Genomic DNA, 19,539 nt, shown 5'->3' on the forward strand with positions numbered 1-19,539 from the left:
GATTATGAATATTAATAATTATTTTATTTATCGAAGCTATACGTAGCGTTACTCGATGTGTGATTACATTCTAAAATAAATATAAGTATCAAAATCCTTAGAAGGCACGTTTAAGACACATTGCACTGTAAATGGACGGACAAAACGATCACAAACATTTATACTTAATACTAATTATATTAAATTTGATACTGCAATTTTAAAAAGTTCAAAATACCCTATTAATTCATAAAAGACTGACTGTTTTTTTATTCCATGGCTATTTTATGTTATGCCGCCAATGTCAAAGTTGTCAGACAAATTAAACAGTCCTATGTAATGATTGACTGACTTTATGCAACCCTAATAATGTTTAATGTTTTCTTCGTCACTTTGATGTGAATCGTAGCGACAAAAATATTTTTAAGCAACCATTCCAATTTATGTTTCTGCAATTGGCGGTAAATTATCGTGTTTTTAAGGTTATTTTTGAGCTCAAGCAACAAAAAGCCAAGCCTTGGTTATGTAAACAAAATTTTATATAATATACCTAATTTTCAGACGGATTTTATATGAAAATGTTTTTAAAGTAGTAACTATGCAGTATCAACGAAACAAAGAACGAAAAATATAAAAATACTTAGTAAATAATTTCTACCTTTTAGGTAACACAAATTAATTGCCGGTGGTAAATATTACCAGCTAAGATTAAAAAATAATATAAAAATAAAATAAAACTGTTACATTTTGTTCAAATCGAATTAACAATTTCGTTGGTAATGTAAAACAATAAAATTTATTTGTTGCACAAGAAAACAAGTTGTGTTCTACTTATAATTAAATCAGTCTACACTAAATAGTATGGTAATGGCATCTTTTTAAATACGTGTTTTAATTTTATTGAAATAGTGAAAATTTAATACTGATTATATTCTCAAAAGCAAAGTGCAACCTACAATAGCTTAAAAGCCGAAATATTTAGTCAAAAAAGCATTTTTGCGCAAATCTACAAAGTGTATATAATTATGTAATTATATTTTATGTGATTACATTGTTAAGTGTTGCGCAAACGATGACAATAAAGCGCATTATTTAAATTGTAATACTTATAAAAAGCGTCATGTAATTTGCGCAATAGCATCGTTTCAATTTGCGCAAATAGCTATTAGGCAAAGCTTTCTCTGTAGTACCTACAGTTGCATTTAAGCTAGGAAAAAGTGCGAATAGCAAATCTCTTTAAATTAATGGATTATAACTGCCAAATTGCGTAAGATTTGTTTAAAGAATTTGATATTCTTGCGTATATTACTTAGTATATAGCTGTGAAAAGTGTTTCTTAATATATAACTATTACAAAATTATTTAAAGCTGCCTTAAAACAATACGTAAAAGGAATCTCTACATAAAAATATTGTCGGAATGTGTTAAAATTATTCTTAGATACTATGAAGCTGCGTGGAGATCTTATGTTGTACATAGTTTATAATCTTAATTATATTATACCTATTACTGTTCCTCTTAAAGGCACAGATTTTCTTAATTTAGGCCATTAGACTGGCCAAAAGTAAGTTACAAGTTATCTTGTGTCATAAGTGAATAATTAAGTTAATTCCATTTTTCGGTCATGATTGAGGCAAAAGATTCTCACAATAAACTTTTTTTTGACCCAATATGATATGATATGATAATATGTTTATAACCCTTTCATCTTTACAAATCCTTGCTTTCTGTAAATATTATGTAGACAAGACTTACATGGTTGAATTAGGAATAATTTCTACTGCACTTTTTATAAAAAAAAAATCAGTACATGTTACCGTTCTTTACATACACATCCATATTTAGAATAATTTCTGCAGCATTTTTCATTCATATCCCGTACTTGATATTCTTCTTGATACAATATATGTGTCAATGTCCATACATACTTTACACGGTTGTCTGTGGTACTCCGTGCACCATTTGCGTGCGAGATCGTGTCCGCGGCAGTGGCTCAGGCACGCGCGACACTGTGCTCTCTCTGAGGGACAGCGCCGAGCCGGTTGAAGCTTCTGATGGGGGGCGAGATGCTAGGGTCTGCGGCTGGCTTATCTGGTGAGGAGGTGAGGGTTAATGGTGGTTAAATAGAGTGATAATCACGTGGAATTGGCTTTACAGTAGGTAATTAAATTATTATTATTATGAAGCATTATTTAATAGAGGCAAACTAGTTACAGTTTATCAGAAACGTAACTAACCTCTAGACCAAACTACTAAGAAAATTCTCATAGAAATTGGAAACTTCAGGGCTTAGTATATCGGAATCGAAAGTGCTCTGAAGTTGTATACATTATCACTCGACCCATGAGCTATAAAAGCAGTAAGTGATGTAATTTTTTTTTTGGGATAGTTAAAATATTAGTTTATGTAGAGCCATAAGGTTATTTAGAAGTTTTGGTAAATTAGGAATGATTTGTTAATAAAATACTCACAGTTCTACTTATAGGCTGAGGTGTATGTGGTTTCTTGATCGGCACGTCTCTATACTCATAGATGTTGTCTCTGGACCGCGTAGCGTTGTCTATGCCGCTCTCCTCCGCCTCGTGGACCATGAATATGTCGCCGTCGTAGTAGCGGTCGTTTTCACTGTAGAATGTGAAGGAAAACGTTGACAATATAAAATAAAATTGTAAAAATATTAAGTTGTAAGTTGTGTATTATTTTATAATTTAATTTAATTAAATTATTTTTAGTGCAAAAGGGTAAAACGATTAGTGTTTATTTTATAGTGTAAAGTAGTTTTAAAGTGTGTGTGCTTAAGTGGTAAATAAATAAAATAAAAAAATAAACTTGGTATAGTATTGCAATTTTTAAGCAACAAGACTCCTTATAATTTGTACAGACTAAAGGATATTATAAAATGTATACTCCTATAAAAGCGAGATTGACAGTTACGGCACAAACATGCAAGACATTTTCTCAAACTACACACATAAATACACAATAATAATTCAAACAAATACATGAAAATTACTATATACAATACATACACTGAACTAGTATACACGAAAATAATCGTTAGGACTGCCATAAGTGGCTATAAACGAAAGCACTAAAATCGTGACGTCATCCACAAGATTTCTATACTAAAAAAGCTTTTTTGACGTTTCACAAACAGTAGCTGATTTGACCATACACCGGCCATTACAAACGTGCGAACTGTGACATAATTAAAAGAATGACAGAAATGGGACAGTGTGTAAGTGCGAGCGAGAGAGCCCGATAATATGGCATGACGTAGTTCGCACGTTTGAAATGGCCCAACTATAGCAGCAAATTGTCATATTCTTGCAAAATGATTAAATTTTTTTGTCAGCACCTTAATATATTCATACATACAAATAATACTTTTATGATTAAACACAGCAGTAACACACACAAAAAGCAACTACAAGCGTTATTATTATGTTAGTTTCACCTACATCGCCGGTACCATTTTCCATTTTGGTGGTATAGCCCTGTTAAAAGGATTTCATACAGTTTAGTACATTATTCATATAAATATGTTAATGAATGACCACACATGATGAAAAGTTAATGAAATAAATAAGATTTTGTGTTAATAATTAATAATAATGTATAGCGTTAATTTATTCTAATGAAAGAGTTGTTAATTTTACTATAATAGGTTAGCTATCGATAAAGTATTAGGTAAGGATAGAGAGAGTCATAGTCATATTATGCATTGTATTAAAAATCTTCTATGCTAGACAGCAAGGATTATAGCAATAATTTTAAAATCATTGTTTTACTTTAGAAAACATTTGATACAAAAATACTTATGAATAAATTAACTAATGTTGATTTAAAACGGGTTAAATGTATATACAACGTGCCGCTCCAATAGCTTATTTCCTTCAACGACTTTCTCATTTTAGTTCCATTGATACGAATATCATATGACTCGTGAGCCAGGTGAACGAACTTTACTCGAGTTGTTTACGTACAGGCTGCGAAAATTTGTTAATAATTCGGTAATGAATAATAATAATACAAATTGTTGTATATTACATGACTAGGGCCCCCTAACCTACGTGTACGTTGAAGGAAATAAGCCATTGGAGCGGCGCGTTGTATAAATACTTTAAATTCCGTAAGGTACATACCGTTTAGCGTTTCTCCACAGCATGCAGCAAACTACGAGTAGTACGATCAGTATGAGGCACGCGCTCGACACCGACCAGAACGCTATTTGTAGAGGCTGTTTCGGCTCCCACCAGAACTGAAATGAGAAATATACAATTTTACTTGTTTTAACCTACTCTTTTAGACAACAACGGACTTTTAAAAGGAGTGTTGCCTTGCGTCCAAGTTTCCTCAAATCAGCAAAGCTTTTTTGGTAGTTAAAATTTAGAGATGGCATCTTGGGAGTGTGTGTGAAACGAGAACCTTCTTTTTTAAGTCGGTTAAAGACTGGCACATAAAATAAAAAAACTTATGAAAAAAATTAACCCATCATTGGCTGTCAAAGATCTTTAAAAATGACATCCAGGACCCACAACATGCCTTCTAAACACGGAGGTTTGTATAATATGGTCACCCATCCACAGACCAACCTCGACAAGCGTTTTTTAACTTGAAAGATCGCTCCGCGCGACTGTTACTTACTTAGCCAAGAGCTTCTCAAGAACAACAATAATTCTAATAAAAAAATATTAAAACAAGTTATTACCTCAGTAATAGGCGGATAAGTAGGCACAAGTCTGCCTATCACGGTAGGCAGGTACATGGTCCAGAAGGCGAGCTCTGTTTGTCTGTAGTTCAGTTGTATGGTGGAATTGAAGGTCGTGTTCAGGTTCAAGTAGCGCAGCTGACCTGCCTGAGCTACTTCGAAGTGTATGCCCAAGACTCGGGAGCGAGTTGGGTTACTGAAATTAGAAGGTGACTATTTAGTGAGGTTCAAAATAGTTTTTGAAGGAGGTTGATGATTTGGTTTGATGATTTGGAAGGAGTCTTGGTCTTGGTATATTAAAGCCGTTTGCAAGGATTACATATATTATGATTATGTTGAGCATATAGGTTTACGACAGTTTAAGAGCTATTAAAGAAATATCTGCCATGAAAATAACGTTTGGCGCAGTGGTTTAAGCGGTCACCTCGCCGCAACAACCGTAGCGCCGCGTGTGGTGGGTTCGAATCCCACCCGGGACAAATCTTTGTGTGATGGCACGAGTATTTGTTCTGAGCCTGGATGTTAATGTATCTATATAAGTATGTATTTAGAAGTATATAAGTATGTTTATCAGTTATTTGGTTACCATAGTACAAGCTCTGCTTAGTTTGGAATCAAATGACCGTGTGTGAGTTGTCCAATAATATTTATTTTATTTTATTTTTTTTTAAATAATTGTGCAGCCACCTTCAACGAACCTAAGAAATGTTATCTTTTATTCTCTAAAAATAATTTAATATTCCGTAGGCTGATCAAGTATTTTGTAAATAAACGCACACTACAAACGTATACTATAATTCTAAAGCAAACATATTCTATAGAGGTTATTCTCGAATCCAAATGATTCCATTAATAAACACACTTGCATAGAGAGAAAAAAGCAAAACTAAAAGAAAAACAATATAATCAAATAAAAAAGCCTAATTACTCAACAATAAAAAAAGTATCCAACACTCACCCAAACCTAGCAAAATCAGCATAAGTCTTCATAAAGAAATGGCTCATATTCCGATCATTATTGGTCCAGACTTGCTGATCAATTCTTTGCTTCACTGGAAAGAACTCTTGGTCCATAAACGGCGCGCCAGTAAGGAAGTAATGTTCCGTATCGTGAGCGTATCGGCGCCACTCTGGGAAACGGAACGCTTCGACCGTCGTGTTCAGTACGTACATGTAGACCGGCACGTTTTGCTCTAAGAGAAGTTTTACTATTTTATCCGTTGGCGCCCGGTAGAGGAAATCTGAGAGGAGCTGAAAAAAAAACAGTTTAGATTGTGTATATATATTATTGTCCCTCTGCAGAGCAAGAGTCTCCGTAATTAAAGATGTTGGGTTCACTACACACATAGTTGGTTCGGCAATATTTATCAAACAACAAAACCGACTCGACTCGTTTGTTCGGCTTGTGCCGATGGGGTTCATCTACACATATTCAGTTTTGCTGCCCGGCTAAGACGATTATTGCCGAACCGAATACATGTGTAGTATGTTGGTTTCGTTCAGGAAAGGCGAAAGTGAATTAGGCTAAGTTCATATCAGATCTTGTACCGCGCGGCTCCGCGCGATCTTATGAACTTAGCCTAATGCCCTTTTAAGACATACTCTTAGCTAATGATTATAACTCTGGTACTAAAGTTACCGAATAGATATACGTGTAGTTCTTAAAAATAGGCAGATTTCTGCCTACAATTCATCAAGGTTAAGTATAATTTGACTGAAAAATAAAGATGATTTTTGCTGCGGTTGGGCTCTAACGTCGTACATTATAAGGTCTTTTGGGGCCGCTAGTTTACATACTTCCTATTATAATACTTACATGTATATACTGATCTCTGATGGCGCTCACGTTATGTGGCTCGGGGTGGTACGTGTACATGTAGCGTATCGCTTCGTACACGCCGCGCGGGTTCAGCGTGTAGTTGTACCTCAGTACCAACTCTTGTACCTTCTGATTGAACCACATTTCTGAGATTTCGTAGTTTGGTGCTAGGGATTCGTTTGTATCTGCAAGAAAATAGTCATTTATTATTATTATGTTCATACTTCATTGGCCGTACAAAATGAAGTCGCAAGAACAGGTCTCCCGTCCCACTCTGTTTTCAAGACGGATGTCGAGTGTGGCAAGGGGGCTAGTGCTCCCGGTTCCTCAGAAAGCAAGTGATCTGAGTTTAACGTCCAGCGAGGCCTCTTCGTCTTTCAGCAGCTCATGTCCCTGTTGCTCGCTTGTTGCATTTTGAACGACCAGTTTAATTAGCAATTTTTGTTACAGATAGTATGAAATTTCCACCAATATTCCTATTTAGTTAAAAAAAATAACATCACTAGTACAGCAGTTCTAGTGTTTAGGCAATAAATACTTTCCACACATTTCCACCGATGAGTATCGTGTTATAACCTAGATAACTTGGTTGTGGAGGTCAGATAGGCAGTCGCTCCATGTACAACACTGGTATCCAGCTGCATTCGGTGAGACTGGCAGCCGACTCCGACTTAGTTTGGAACGAAGGCTAAGCTAATAATATATTACTTACATAATACATAAGCGGCTTCCTGCGTAGTGACCCCAGTCATGTACCGCAGCGCGGGGTTGAACTGTCGCCGAGCGATCAGCTGCTCCGGCATCGCGTTGAGGAAGTGCCAGTCTCTCTCGCGCCAGCCGTCGTACCACTCGTCTCCCGGGAAGGTGAAGTTGTTCTCTAAGACTGGACCCCACGGCATGAAGCCTACTTGTGGCTGGAGAATAAAATACAAATATACATAAAGTATATACAATATACATAACATCTCTTTTGTTATATCGGAAAATGTAGGTAGAGGTGTATGCAATTCACATACGTTTCACTATTAACAATGTTACTCCCATGTATAAGGGTTAGCTGCAACTCTTACCTCAACGCGGGTATCGAACGCAAAGCCTTAAGCTAGCAGTCGTATCCACAACAGCTGATACCACGAAGGCTACAGTTACAAAAATAATTTTCACTTGTCCTAACGGTGAAGTAAACATCGTGAAATATATATATAAATATTCTTTTTAAACAATTTATAATTTAAAGTTTGTAATTCGCATTTGGGTAGAGGGTTGTACCTACTCATGACCTAGCCCCACTCTCGTTCTAGAAGGAGACTTTTGCCCAGCAGACAGTATTAGTAATGGGTTAGTTAATATTTTTATTTTCATATAAGTACCTGAAACTCAGCATTCCCCAGTTCATAGAAGCTCCTGCCTTGTCGTAAACAGTTGACAAGCTTCCACGAAGAATCGATGGGACATCCGAGCAGTCGTCCGAACACTAGCGATGTGTTCTGTACTCTGAATTTATCTTCTATCAACGCCCAGTCTGCCAACGCTGATCCACTCTGAAACAAGAGTTTTGGTATCAAATATTTATCGCAGAATGTTATTATAATTAGTTGTCCATCACTTTAAAATATATATAATATTAAAATGAATAGTTTTTTTCTAAAAACACCTCAGCGACATCTATACTATCAGTGTCTACGTCCTTTATTTACGCGACCTTATACCAGCTCGAGATCATGACATGACCCTAGTCACTGACTTTACACCCTAAACTTATCTGTGACCTTAAGGTCATGACCTTGACCTCACCTGTGCTATAATCCTAGTAACAAGATCCCTAGTCTGCGGCGCCACAGCCAGCAGGCCGGCGGACGCGGCGCCAGCTCCCGGCCCGAACAGCGTGATGGAGGACCTGTCGCCGTTGAACGGAGTTATGTTGTCGTACACCCAGCGGAGAGCCATCGCCTGGTCGAGGATGCCGTAGTTGCCTGGAGAGTTCTCGTCGCCGGTTGAGAGGAAACCTGTAAAATAGTACTGTTAAATAGTGAAGCTAATAATATGATTTGTCTATCTCATTTTATTATAATAATTCTAACCATGGGAGTGTAATAAAAAGTTAGAAGTAACATAAGTTATGGAAATGCGTTTATTTCCTAATGCAAGACGTAAACAAAAAACCTTACAGGCAAGAATTCGTCACCAAAACGGTCTCTATTTGAAAATTGACATAGGATAAAATCTCGTTCCTTTTATTAGTAACAAAACAGAAGGATTCATGTTCTGATCACTTAAGTATAACACATAATAATAAGAAATTGAATTGCTACCCTAAGATCTAAATAAATAATCTATACTAATATTATAAAGCTGAAGAGTTTGTTTGTTTGTTTGAACGCGCTAAACTCATGAACTATTGGTCCGATTTTAAAAATTCTGTCAGTGTTAGATAGTCCATTTATCGAGGAAGGCTATAGGCTGTCTAACATCACGCTAGGACCATTAGGAGCGGAGTAGCAATGAGAAATGCTACAAAAACGGGGAAAATTATGACCCATTCTCTCTTAGGTGACGCAAGCGAAGTTGCGCGGGTCAGCTAGTCATGAATAGGTTTTGACCACTCACCTAAAGCACCAAGTCGATAGTTGATAGAAACTACGACCACATTGTAGAAGGCAGCCAGCATATGTCCGGGGAACAGGTTCGATGCTCCGGAAGTAAACTGTCCGCCGTGGATGTACACCATTACTGGGTACTTTTGAGCTGTGGCACCGGCTTCCGTCTGAGAAGGGTACAAACAAATAATTAATATAATAATTAGTAAGTAAGTGATTTAAGCAGATGACAAATTGACGTGTATGAAATGGTAAAACTCATAATATAAACTAAGTTTTTGATGACAACAATACAGATTTCTTTGAATGATGAAACAGCCAAAAAAATATTAATTTATAACAACAGTTAAACCTCATCCACAAGATGATTGAGCTTGGCTTGAATAGTATAACCACGGCAAGATCTAACCTAGCCTTGTTAAAGATTTGTAACCCAGCTGACCACATCCTAACATTGTAACCCTAAAAAATAATCCACGACATTAAAAACTAACGAATTACCATCGACTCCTATCTTTCAGTCTCCTTAATACTGAGTCATGATCTCATTCACAGATCACCATATTAGTGCTCCCTCTAAATCTGGTAGCCTAGAGTCATAACATGCTCTCAAATAAGCAAACTGCAATTACTGATACTAACAAACTAAATCGAAATCTCTTTAAAGCATTCCTCTAAACTGAGTCAGCAGTCGCCCACAACGCGGCATCGCTCTAATGAAACAAGGCAGTTAATCAATTTAGGCGCGAGCGACATCAATGGAGCCGCACATTCGCTAATTGAGTGTTAAATACTGCATGTTAGTAGCAACACCCGATTTTATCGTACATTTAACTTTTAGAATTAATTTCTACCCTCTTCCTTAAAAAGAAAACCTTCGCACTATGAATTGCTCTTGTCTCGCGGCGACTTTTACAAACATACAAACAACGGACATGTAGTACAACCAGACTCGAAACAATTATTAGTGGATCGCACAAATACTTGTTTCGTGTGGGAATCAAACCTACGACCTGGCGTGGCGACCTAAACCATTGCGCCACGGAGGCAGTCATTCGTATAAATAGATAAAGTTTCACTCATTTATTGTCTTTCTGCAGGTCAGTTCTTTTTCCGTAATAAGAAAGAGAACAGCTTCTGAGAGACTATGATTCGAGTCTCAAATCCTGGGTCGAGCAAAATGTTATGGCAAAAGGTTTTTCTAATTTACATAAGAATATTCGGAACAGTAGCCCGAAAGTTGATTACGTGCCTAATATAAGGCAATAGACCTGCCGCCCGTTGCAAGAAGAAACCTAAACCTTCGGGTACAAATGTGTTAAAAAACTTAAATGAAAATAAATTACTTTTGTAACAATAGTGTAGAACAAAATGGCCACTAATATACTTAATCAACTACACCCGGCGAGCTATTCTCTGAGTGCTTAATACGACAAAGTTATAGCACTTTGAGCTAGTGCTCGTATAATTTACTACGTGTTCCTAGTTAAGCACTAGAAGTGCTTATAGCACTAAGTGAGTGCGAGATTAATTTATAAGGTTTGTTACATTTTGTAATATGTTTTTATTGTCGCTTTGGCGCGTCTTTAGCCGGGGTATAGATTTCTATTCTTATAAGGGACATGTTTTGTGTGATGAAGATGGGTCTGGTTGAAATTTATATCCATAGTTTGTATGTTTGTTAAAGTTACCGTAACGCAAAACTAGACTAGACATAGACATACGAGTATATTTATTGCATCATAAATAAATTATAAATCGCGTAAGTTATAGTCTTTTTTAACCTTGACTGGGCCAGGGTCTCCTCCAGAACGAAGATAAATAAACAAAAAACCTATTTATTATTTCATTACATCTGAGAGCATGGACTTTATTAAGTCTCATCAGAGTCCATTTTACAGTGAACTCTTTTGGAGGACTCAATAAATAGATCCAATTAAAAGCATTTAGTGAGTAATTAATGATTGTAGGATGACCTCTGGATTAACCAAGTCTATTTAGAAATCGCATTTAGACGAATATTGTCGGCATTGAGTGGGTAGTTATTTTATTAAAATAGGTCTTAGCTCAAGGGCTTACTCCTTCAATAAAGTACAATCCCGCTGACTTTTCTGAAATTGTTTCAAGAATATTACAATGAAAAGGATTTTTAACGCGATTTAAAATTAAAGGTTACGATGTCTTTAATTTAGAAAACTCTTCGTAGTTAGAACAAGTGTTGGCTATATTCAATTCTCATAACTTCGAAAAGTTATTACTTACCTAGATTTTGATGAAAATGGAAGGCAAATGCAACAACTAATTTAATAGGCAATATAAAAAAATCTTTAAATAACTCTTTTATTTAACAAACTAATGTCATAATAGACCTACTTATTTATCAGATGGTCCACATACCCTAGGGACAAAGGCTTTATAACATCACACATAATATCATTATTATGTATGTGTAATGCGACCTCGTTTGTATGCACCTATGCTTCCGTTTTGCAATAGACAAGGACATATTGCAGAATTTTTTTTTTATAAAATGTTACTGGCTGAAAAGGTCAGTTAGTGGTAGCACAAAATATCTTGGTTTTTTAATAGCAGTTTGCAATATGTTTAGTTTTATCTGATAATATTTGAATTTGTCTGAAACAAGAACTTTTAAAACAGATTCTATTGCAGAATTCGAATGCAATCAAGCTAGGTTTGGGCTGACATCAAATCATTCTCTTAAATAACAAACTAGCACGACTCATTCACACATTTGAATTCCATCGTGTCGCAAATAAGACAGTTGGATTTGTTTGCTACTATAACACTTAGAAGGTAGAAACATTGGTCAAACACAGTAAAAAAGTGTAGGAAAATTTGGCATCACAATTTATCTCTACTAAACTACTCTCAAAAACCGTTTATAATTGTATGAATAAAATACTTACATTAGGTGAGAAGATATTCAGATACAGGCAGTCTTCATCCATATCCCTGATGCCTTTGGTAGCACCAGTAAACCTTACTGGCTGTGGACATGCTGGACCCCAGTCAACGGCTTGCATTAACTGCCAGCCTGGATGTTGTCGAGGTGGCTAAAAGAAGATAAAAAATTAAAAAAAGATAAAAGGACTATGGGCGGAATCGTCCCCACCCATCAACAAAAATGAAATGTAGCTCAATTGATATATCTTGGCAAGACGATATTTTTATACTATGGCGACATTGCCCAAATGCATGGGGTTCTCATAGTATCTTACGTTTAAACAAATATCTCGTTAACGTATTATTGACGACTAATTCCAAAATACATGCTCATTTATTTATTAATTAGTGCACAGCGGCGGACGCCGCATGCACATAAAGATAGCTGGGTACAAAATAACCCCCTCCCCCCGCTCTCCAACCCACGATTTTAGATCTGATCAGATTTTAATCTGCCAGCGCATCTGTTAGGCATTATAATTGACGAGTAAAAATAATTATTGAAATATGAAATCAATAACATGTATTAACCATATAATGGAAATGATATAAGTATATACATATGAGTGCCTCTGTGGCGCGGTCGGTAGTATATGAGACTGCGGTGCGAGAAGTCTCGGGTTCGAATCCTGGGTCGGGCCAAACAGTCTTTTCTGAGATTTTCTGTTGAGAATTTCCTAGAGATTGCCCGGAGTTAGGAAGTTGAGGTCGAAGACCTCCGTGCCTCGGAGAGCACGTAAAGCCGTCGGTCCTGCGCCTGACCTCTCACTGGTCGTGTCGGTTATCCGTCCCACCAAACTATGAGAGTGATGGAATATAGAGTGTACCTGTGTATTGTGCACACACTTGGACACTATAAACAAAGTCCTGCACAGATGGCCAGTTTCAATTAAACTGACCGCCGTAGCCGTATATCGGCTAGGAGGACATTATTATACATATGAGTTAGTACTGTAATATAACAATAATGTTAAAATAACTTACAAATGTAAAATAAAAATATACGTTAAATAATAATTACAAATTGTTTTTTTTTTTTTAAATATATATTCCCACTGATTTATCAAAAACAAAGGATTTTAATTAAATAGGGGGCACTTTATGAACACGTTGGTATCAGTTCCATGTTTGTTGGTAGGTGGGGACGGAGCCCATACATTTTTGCCCATAGTCCTTTATTTTCAAGCATGATTTTAACATTATAATTTTAATATAGGTAATAATATTTTTCTGTGTGTGTGTTTGTTATGCTTACTTAACAGCTGGACTGATTTATTTGTAATTTTGCTAATATTTCAGGGTTCATGTATGGTTTCAAAATACAATTATATAAAGAAAGTTGCAATGGGTGCAATTCACCAAATGCTTTTTGAGTTACAAGAGTTTAGCAAGTACATTATGACTCTTAAATTTTCGTTTTGCATGACTATCATCTATTACACGGAATTTAACTTGATTCCCGTGTAATGTTACATAGCATGTTGTTAATTGGTGATTCACTGCTTTCGAAATAAATGGCCTGAATTGTAGCACAAGCACACACTTATTAGCGAGGACCTGTAATTGGCTGACTGTTGCATATACATTATATGGGTACTAAATAAGTTGTTACTTGCTGTTGGCCATCCAAATCTTGTTATTAAAATGAATCTCCAAATGTTGCTAAGCGCAAAACTCAACAGTCTTTGAGACATGGGAATGGTTTGTATGGAGAGAAAAATAATCATAAAACATCCTGAGCGCAGCTGCGTGTGTCAGCTAGTATTAAATAAATAAAAAGGATCCATCAGTTCTAGGTATATGATAGACCATAAATATATCAAAAGATTTTTTACCTTAAATCTACCTTCAAGCACTGGAGGTCTGGCGTAGGGTATGCCCAGAAAGACTGACACTTCTCCTTGTATCCTGTCTACTGGACTCAACCATGGTCTGTACCCTGAATCTGGGTCTGGATTGTCATAGAGGTATACCTGTTGAATAAAGTAGTAATATAAGTAAAGTGGTCATTAGGTAGGTTCACAATAATGTGTTATTGTAATCATGTATAATTCTTTTCAAGTTACCAGCCTTAAAAACCTATATTTTGAGAAAGAAACTCAAGTGTATTTAGTTGATGGCAGTGCCTGTTGAATAAAGTATAACTATAAGTTAAGAGGTCACTTGGTAGGTTTCAAGTTACTAGTCTTAAAAACCTATATTTTGAGATAGAAACTCAAGTATATTCGGTTAATGAAGGTTAAGCTTTTGGTTAGAGTACCTTATTGAAAGGTTGGAAACATAATGATAGTATCATTCCATTGTAAGTTGCTTAATAATATGCCTCAAGGTAGCGCCATGCTATATTAAGGGCTATTCACAATAGTAAATATATAATCAACAATATGTATGTATAGGGACATAGTGATCTTTTTATGAGTTCCATAATACATAGCTGCTTTTATAGGTACCACACAAGACCTTTTTAAAGTGTATGATATAAAGGACAGCAATATATTTTGGTTTCCTCAATGCCTCTTTACCATACAATATGCAATGAAATGTTTGTAAAGATATTAATATTTAAAATAGCTCCATCAATAAGGTAAGACAGGCAACTAAATTGTTTTATGTTCAAGTCAATAAAACTATTATGATGAACAAGTAATGTACACCTAGTTTGCAACTTAAATTAAAATACAATAATAATGTTTACCTTAAATCCTTGCACTTGTCCATAATTAGTAGTAACAAAGATATCTCTCTTTAATTGCCTAGAGTCTCTTCTCTCTCTTCCTTGTAAGTCCTCTCGCCAGCCTCCGAGGATACCAGGGAACAATGCATCTGGGTTATTTGGGTCACGATTCTGGAAGAAAATATATTGTTTAGTACACATTGACTGTTCTTCCAAACTTTTAATATAAGAAGGAACACAGACCAAATAAGAAAACATACAGCTAGATTCCTACAACATACAACAGAATACGGGAATTAACGCGAACACGTTTTCGCGTTAATTCCCGTATTCTATGCATTAAACATGCAACGCGAGAGTTTAAAAGTTATGAATACAAATTGTGTTGCTAGGTGTGGAATATACTTTAGGGTCATGTCAGTGACTTACAGTGTCTTACTAGCCAGTAGATCTAATTGTACATAGGTATAAATTTAATATTGTTTACCTATTTCATTGTTTACATACCAAGAAGTATGACTTATAGTTTCTAACAAGAATTTATAGTAAGTAATCTCAATAGATATGAAAGAACAGTAGCTGATAAGAATGAGTAATTTGTAACATCCTGTATCAGCTGAGAATATGAGTTCCTGATGTATTAGTTTATTTATCTATTTAAAATACTTACTTAGTACTTACCAATTTATATCTATTAATTTAATTCAGTATAAATATTTTAGAAAAAGCATAATCAGGCGTACAAAGATGTTTAACAAGTTATTGAGTTCCTACACAAATTAAAAATGATTATAGGTAGGTAATTTGTAATGAAACTGGTGATGTACAAAATGTATAGTTCACATAAATATAACAAATTCCATTCAAAATGCAAATATAATAAATACCATAAATTAATTTATCATACTTGGTTTCATACACATTAATTTTAAATCTGTTAAGTATCACTTAGGGCACCTATGATAAAGATATTACAATATAAATAAAAAACTCACAATATTATACTTGAACTGGTCATCCAAAGGGTTTGTATTGATTGGGTTGTAAGGGAACCCTCCCGGCTGGTTTATATTAGGGTTATAAGGGTTGTATCTCAGTGGATCTGTTCCATATCTCCTGTTATTGTATACATAAGTCCTGTAATCACTGTCACCAGGGCTAGGCAGTCTTGTAACCCGAGATGTCTCCTCCCGCGAATTGTAAAATTCATTCTTATATTGCCCATTGTACAAGTCTTTATTCGACTGACACTTAACACCAACACATAAAAACAACGTTAATAAATACTTTTTCAACATTTTCACATCACTTCAAATATCAAAAACTTTTAAAATTCACTATTTCCGGATGAGTCACCATAGTTCACTTTGTTGGATTCTTAGCAGTTTTACTGCAATAAAAACTTTTTTATGAATTAAAACACGTTAGCAACGAGTTGATTCACCGTGAATTTTATTAATTGATTATTGTTTACTGTGACTGCAAAGATATGTGGGCAAAAAAGTTTGCAGACAGCGAACAAAGTTTATCCAAAACACAGTAGCACGATGTATAGGTATGTATAAAACTTTTATCTGTAAGGCCTAATTTCGATTTAGCACAATGTCATGAAGGTACACGAGGGCTTATCTGTTTGTAATCAGCGAGTTATCAGTATCAGAACGTACGGCAACGCCCAGCTCATCACAGTTTGTTTATTTCAACTTTCGTTTGAGTGCTCGAGTTTGTAACTGATTTCGACATGCCATATGACGCGCATTCTCGTATAGCTTACCGACAATCAGTGATGTTTATCTACTTTTTTATTTATTGTAGCACTTTTAAGCATAAATATCAAATGCAAAATTTATTTTTTGGGTTTTCTATACTGTGTTAAAGAACGTATTACAACGTTTGAATGATTAAAATTGTAAAACGTTATTTGATAAACCAAATGTCAGTGCAACACTGACTAGAATGTCAATGGAGGTCATTGACTCGAATCGTTCGGAAACCAAACAAAGTTTTTTTTGCTTTGTTTGTTGTTATTGTTCGAAGTTCGAAGCTATTTATTTTTGAAAATTGATATTCCTTGAAACGTTATCAACTCAAACAGTCATGAAATTGCAATTCATTATTTTTATTCAAATACACATAGATAAATACATAAAATCTCATTTTATTGCATCTTGTAAATAGTTATAGATAGCACGTCACGTTATGGGGTCAAATAAAATGTCGCCGCTGCACTTTAATAATATTGTAGTGTACGTTGATCAATTTGAAACGTTAGTTATTTTCGTTGTTGAACGCTAAGGCTTAACTGCACCTACATCAAGCTTATTGCTTACATTGTGGATCTATCACAAACGAAACAATGTGATAGATTGTTTAAAATCATTTAAGACATCGATATCGGGGTAGGCCTGATCTGGGCACCGAACCTTGGTCCGTAAAATATTACATCGCTCTGCAACTCTTATAGCACGACTTAACAATAGCGTGTTAAAAAAGTAGTTAGTAGACATACCTACCTAATATTTACTCACAAAGAAAAGGCCTAAATAAAACGCTAAGGTATTCCTCTACCCAAAATTATTATTTAAAAAGTGTCTTTGTAATGTAAATCACAAAAGAAGTACTTAAACATTTTAATATTGTAGAATTATTCGTGTTATATTCTCGTTATATCACCGAACCGCGCCGTTGAACCCTTTTAAATGGAAATGCAAATAAGTTAAATTGGGTCAAGCAAATAACCACACAAAATAGACAACGATGTTGTTTTATTCTTATTTTGTACAAGATTTTGCTTACACAAGAGACGTAAAGAGTAATGTATTCGGGGTGAATATTTTTTTTCATTGAACTCTTTCGATTGGTGCGGCGTCATGGATGTAGAGTGCCTATGTATTTCTCTTTAATGTAGGGCGGATAATTCATTCACGCACACGAATTACTTAGCTTGTAAAATATCTGTTTTAAAGATGTGTAGATATGAAATTAAATGAGGCAAGTGAAGTTTGAAAGTTTTTGAAAAAAGCGTAATACTATACACATAATGTAAGGATGCACTTCTGATTAACTGTCAGTTAACTTATCAGGAAGAAAAATGACTGTTTTTTTCATACATCACGTTATTGGATAGGTCACCAGTTCGACACTTAACCCCAAGCTGTAAAACTGAACCTTGCATTTGTAAGTTACATACAAATTGAACTTTGAAACTTCTATAACTACTTACATAAAAATACTATCTAGATATTTATACTATCTAGGTATTTTAACATCAAACTCGCTTCAGCGTTGTAACATAATGAGCTTTTAATGCAAACCGCTTTGCATGTATTTCTGCGAAAAGCTACACTACAATTTGTAATTTCGCTTGTCCATCAACAAAGAACCACAAACCATGATTTCACATTGCTTTTATTGTTATTAAACTCATTATGCAGTATTACGGTATAATCTTTGTTTCGTGGAATTTATAAATTGCTGTATTATGTACCTACCTACTTTGGAGGTAGGTACTGCAATTAATTTAATTTACTACGTTAAATGCATATTTTAATAGTAATTTTGAATTTTTGGTTCATTAAATAGATTTATTTGTGTCTTTACCAATAGATCAGTCCTTATAGAATAGAGACATTCGGACATACAATTGCGATATTCCCGGGCAGGCCTTTACAAGTAAAATGTGCTGTACCGAGCCTTTGTAACGTGGTTTATGTAGAAGACAATTAATTATAAAATAGATTAACAGGGGAACTATATTGGGCCTCTAACAAAAGAATTTTATGTGATGCTCTAGGCTATGCTCTCTCTTAAATAGCTACTATAAATGTTACATATTGAATAAAACTAGTTAACGAAATTGTATTTTCGAACTCGGGTAAAAAAAACTTGCTCATTAAAAAAGTCTTATAGAATCTCTAATTTTGGTTGATTTTACGTTTGGACTGAGTCAGTGGAAGATAGAAGCCCGGATTTAGCATTGCTTAATGTTTACTTTATTATTAGTTATACTTAGGCAGGTATATTTTTTTTCAATTTCACCCAACAAATGCCCGTTTATTCTACGATCAATGTAATGTGATGCATTAATTCATCCATTTGCTGCACTGGTGCTAAGCGATATAAATTATTGATGTTGTTAGATTAACGGATATGAGGAAATGATTACTTTCATTAGTGTAGCTGAGTGGTAAACTATTAGCTCGTTAGTTATGATATACGGGTGTAGATGAACATCGCACGCGCTTTTCGTATATAAGATTTATCGATGTACTAGATGATCGGGTCTATCCCACTAGTCCCGTTGAGTTGTCCCGTGACGGGACAACTGGCACTATTTTGTCCCAGTTGTCCCGTGGCGGGACAAGTGACACTGTTTTGGTGCCAGTTGTCCCGTTACAGAAAAATCACGGGACTAATGGGATAGACGGAAGGGTCAAAACAACTGGTTCCGCTGAGTTGTTGTGTGACAACAGGTACTTGGTACTTCGGTAAGATAGCAGATGATTAATTGTACGCTACTCTATGTAAACTTTAAATTCACAAGAAGTTTTCTTTTACCATTTGGGCTTTTCACTTTATAATTAAATTGACAAGAGTGTCTATATCTATGACCTTCAATACCATAAATGTAAAATACTTATCCGAAATTCCCTACTTGAAAAAACATAATGTAAGGAAACTAAAAATATATTGTTAACAGGCCCCTTAAGCAGCTCAAACGCTCAAGTCAATTCAACATGTACCTAATGTAATTTCAACTTATCTACTAGAAATTAAGTAAAAATGTACTACAACA

General features: G+C 35.2%; 1 protein-coding gene across 3 annotated transcripts; it reads right to left on the reverse strand.

The window, feature by feature from the left end:
- Window positions 1-8: 8 nt before the first annotated feature.
- Window positions 9-16,493, reverse strand: Gli (carboxyl ester lipase-like protein Gli). Of its 3 annotated transcripts, XM_076120887.1 has the most exons (16): window positions 16,412-16,434; window positions 15,740-16,134; window positions 14,766-14,915; window positions 13,906-14,043; window positions 12,034-12,180; window positions 9,117-9,273; window positions 8,304-8,515; window positions 7,880-8,050; window positions 7,222-7,423; window positions 6,507-6,694; window positions 5,649-5,941; window positions 4,691-4,886; window positions 4,125-4,240; window positions 3,441-3,476; window positions 2,451-2,604; window positions 9-2,070 (listed from the first exon to the last, which is right to left on the reverse strand). In XM_076120887.1, the coding sequence occupies exons 2-16, from the start codon at window positions 16,040-16,042 to the stop codon at window positions 1,909-1,911; spliced, it is 2,625 nt and encodes an 874-aa protein (XP_075977002.1). In that variant the 5' UTR covers window positions 16,043-16,134; window positions 16,412-16,434; the 3' UTR covers window positions 9-1,908. The 3 variants fall into 3 exon arrangements, with proteins under 3 accessions (XP_075977002.1, XP_075976994.1, XP_075977007.1); XM_076120879.1 differs by having other exon boundaries at window positions 15,740-16,493; XM_076120892.1 differs by lacking the exon at window positions 3,441-3,476 and having other exon boundaries at window positions 15,740-16,492.
- Window positions 16,494-19,539: the final 3,046 nt, after the last annotated feature.

Source organism: Anticarsia gemmatalis, chromosome 1, assembly GCF_050436995.1.
Source record: "Anticarsia gemmatalis isolate Benzon Research Colony breed Stoneville strain chromosome 1, ilAntGemm2 primary, whole genome shotgun sequence".
NCBI classification, from domain to species: domain Eukaryota; kingdom Metazoa; phylum Arthropoda; class Insecta; order Lepidoptera; family Erebidae; genus Anticarsia; species Anticarsia gemmatalis.

Coding starts and splice junctions, on each gene's coding strand:
- Gli (XM_076120879.1), bottom strand. CDS start 16,042: ATGTTGAAAAAGTATTTATTAACGTTGTTTTTATGTGTTGGTGTTAAG. Junction 14,916..15,739: donor ACCAGTTCAAGTATAATATT/GTGAGTTTTTTA, acceptor ATTTTCTTCCAG/AATCGTGACCCAAATAACCC. Junction 5,942..6,506: donor TCAGAGATCAGTATATACAT/GTAAGTATTATA, acceptor TTTTTTTTTCAG/CTCCTCTCAGATTTCCTCTA.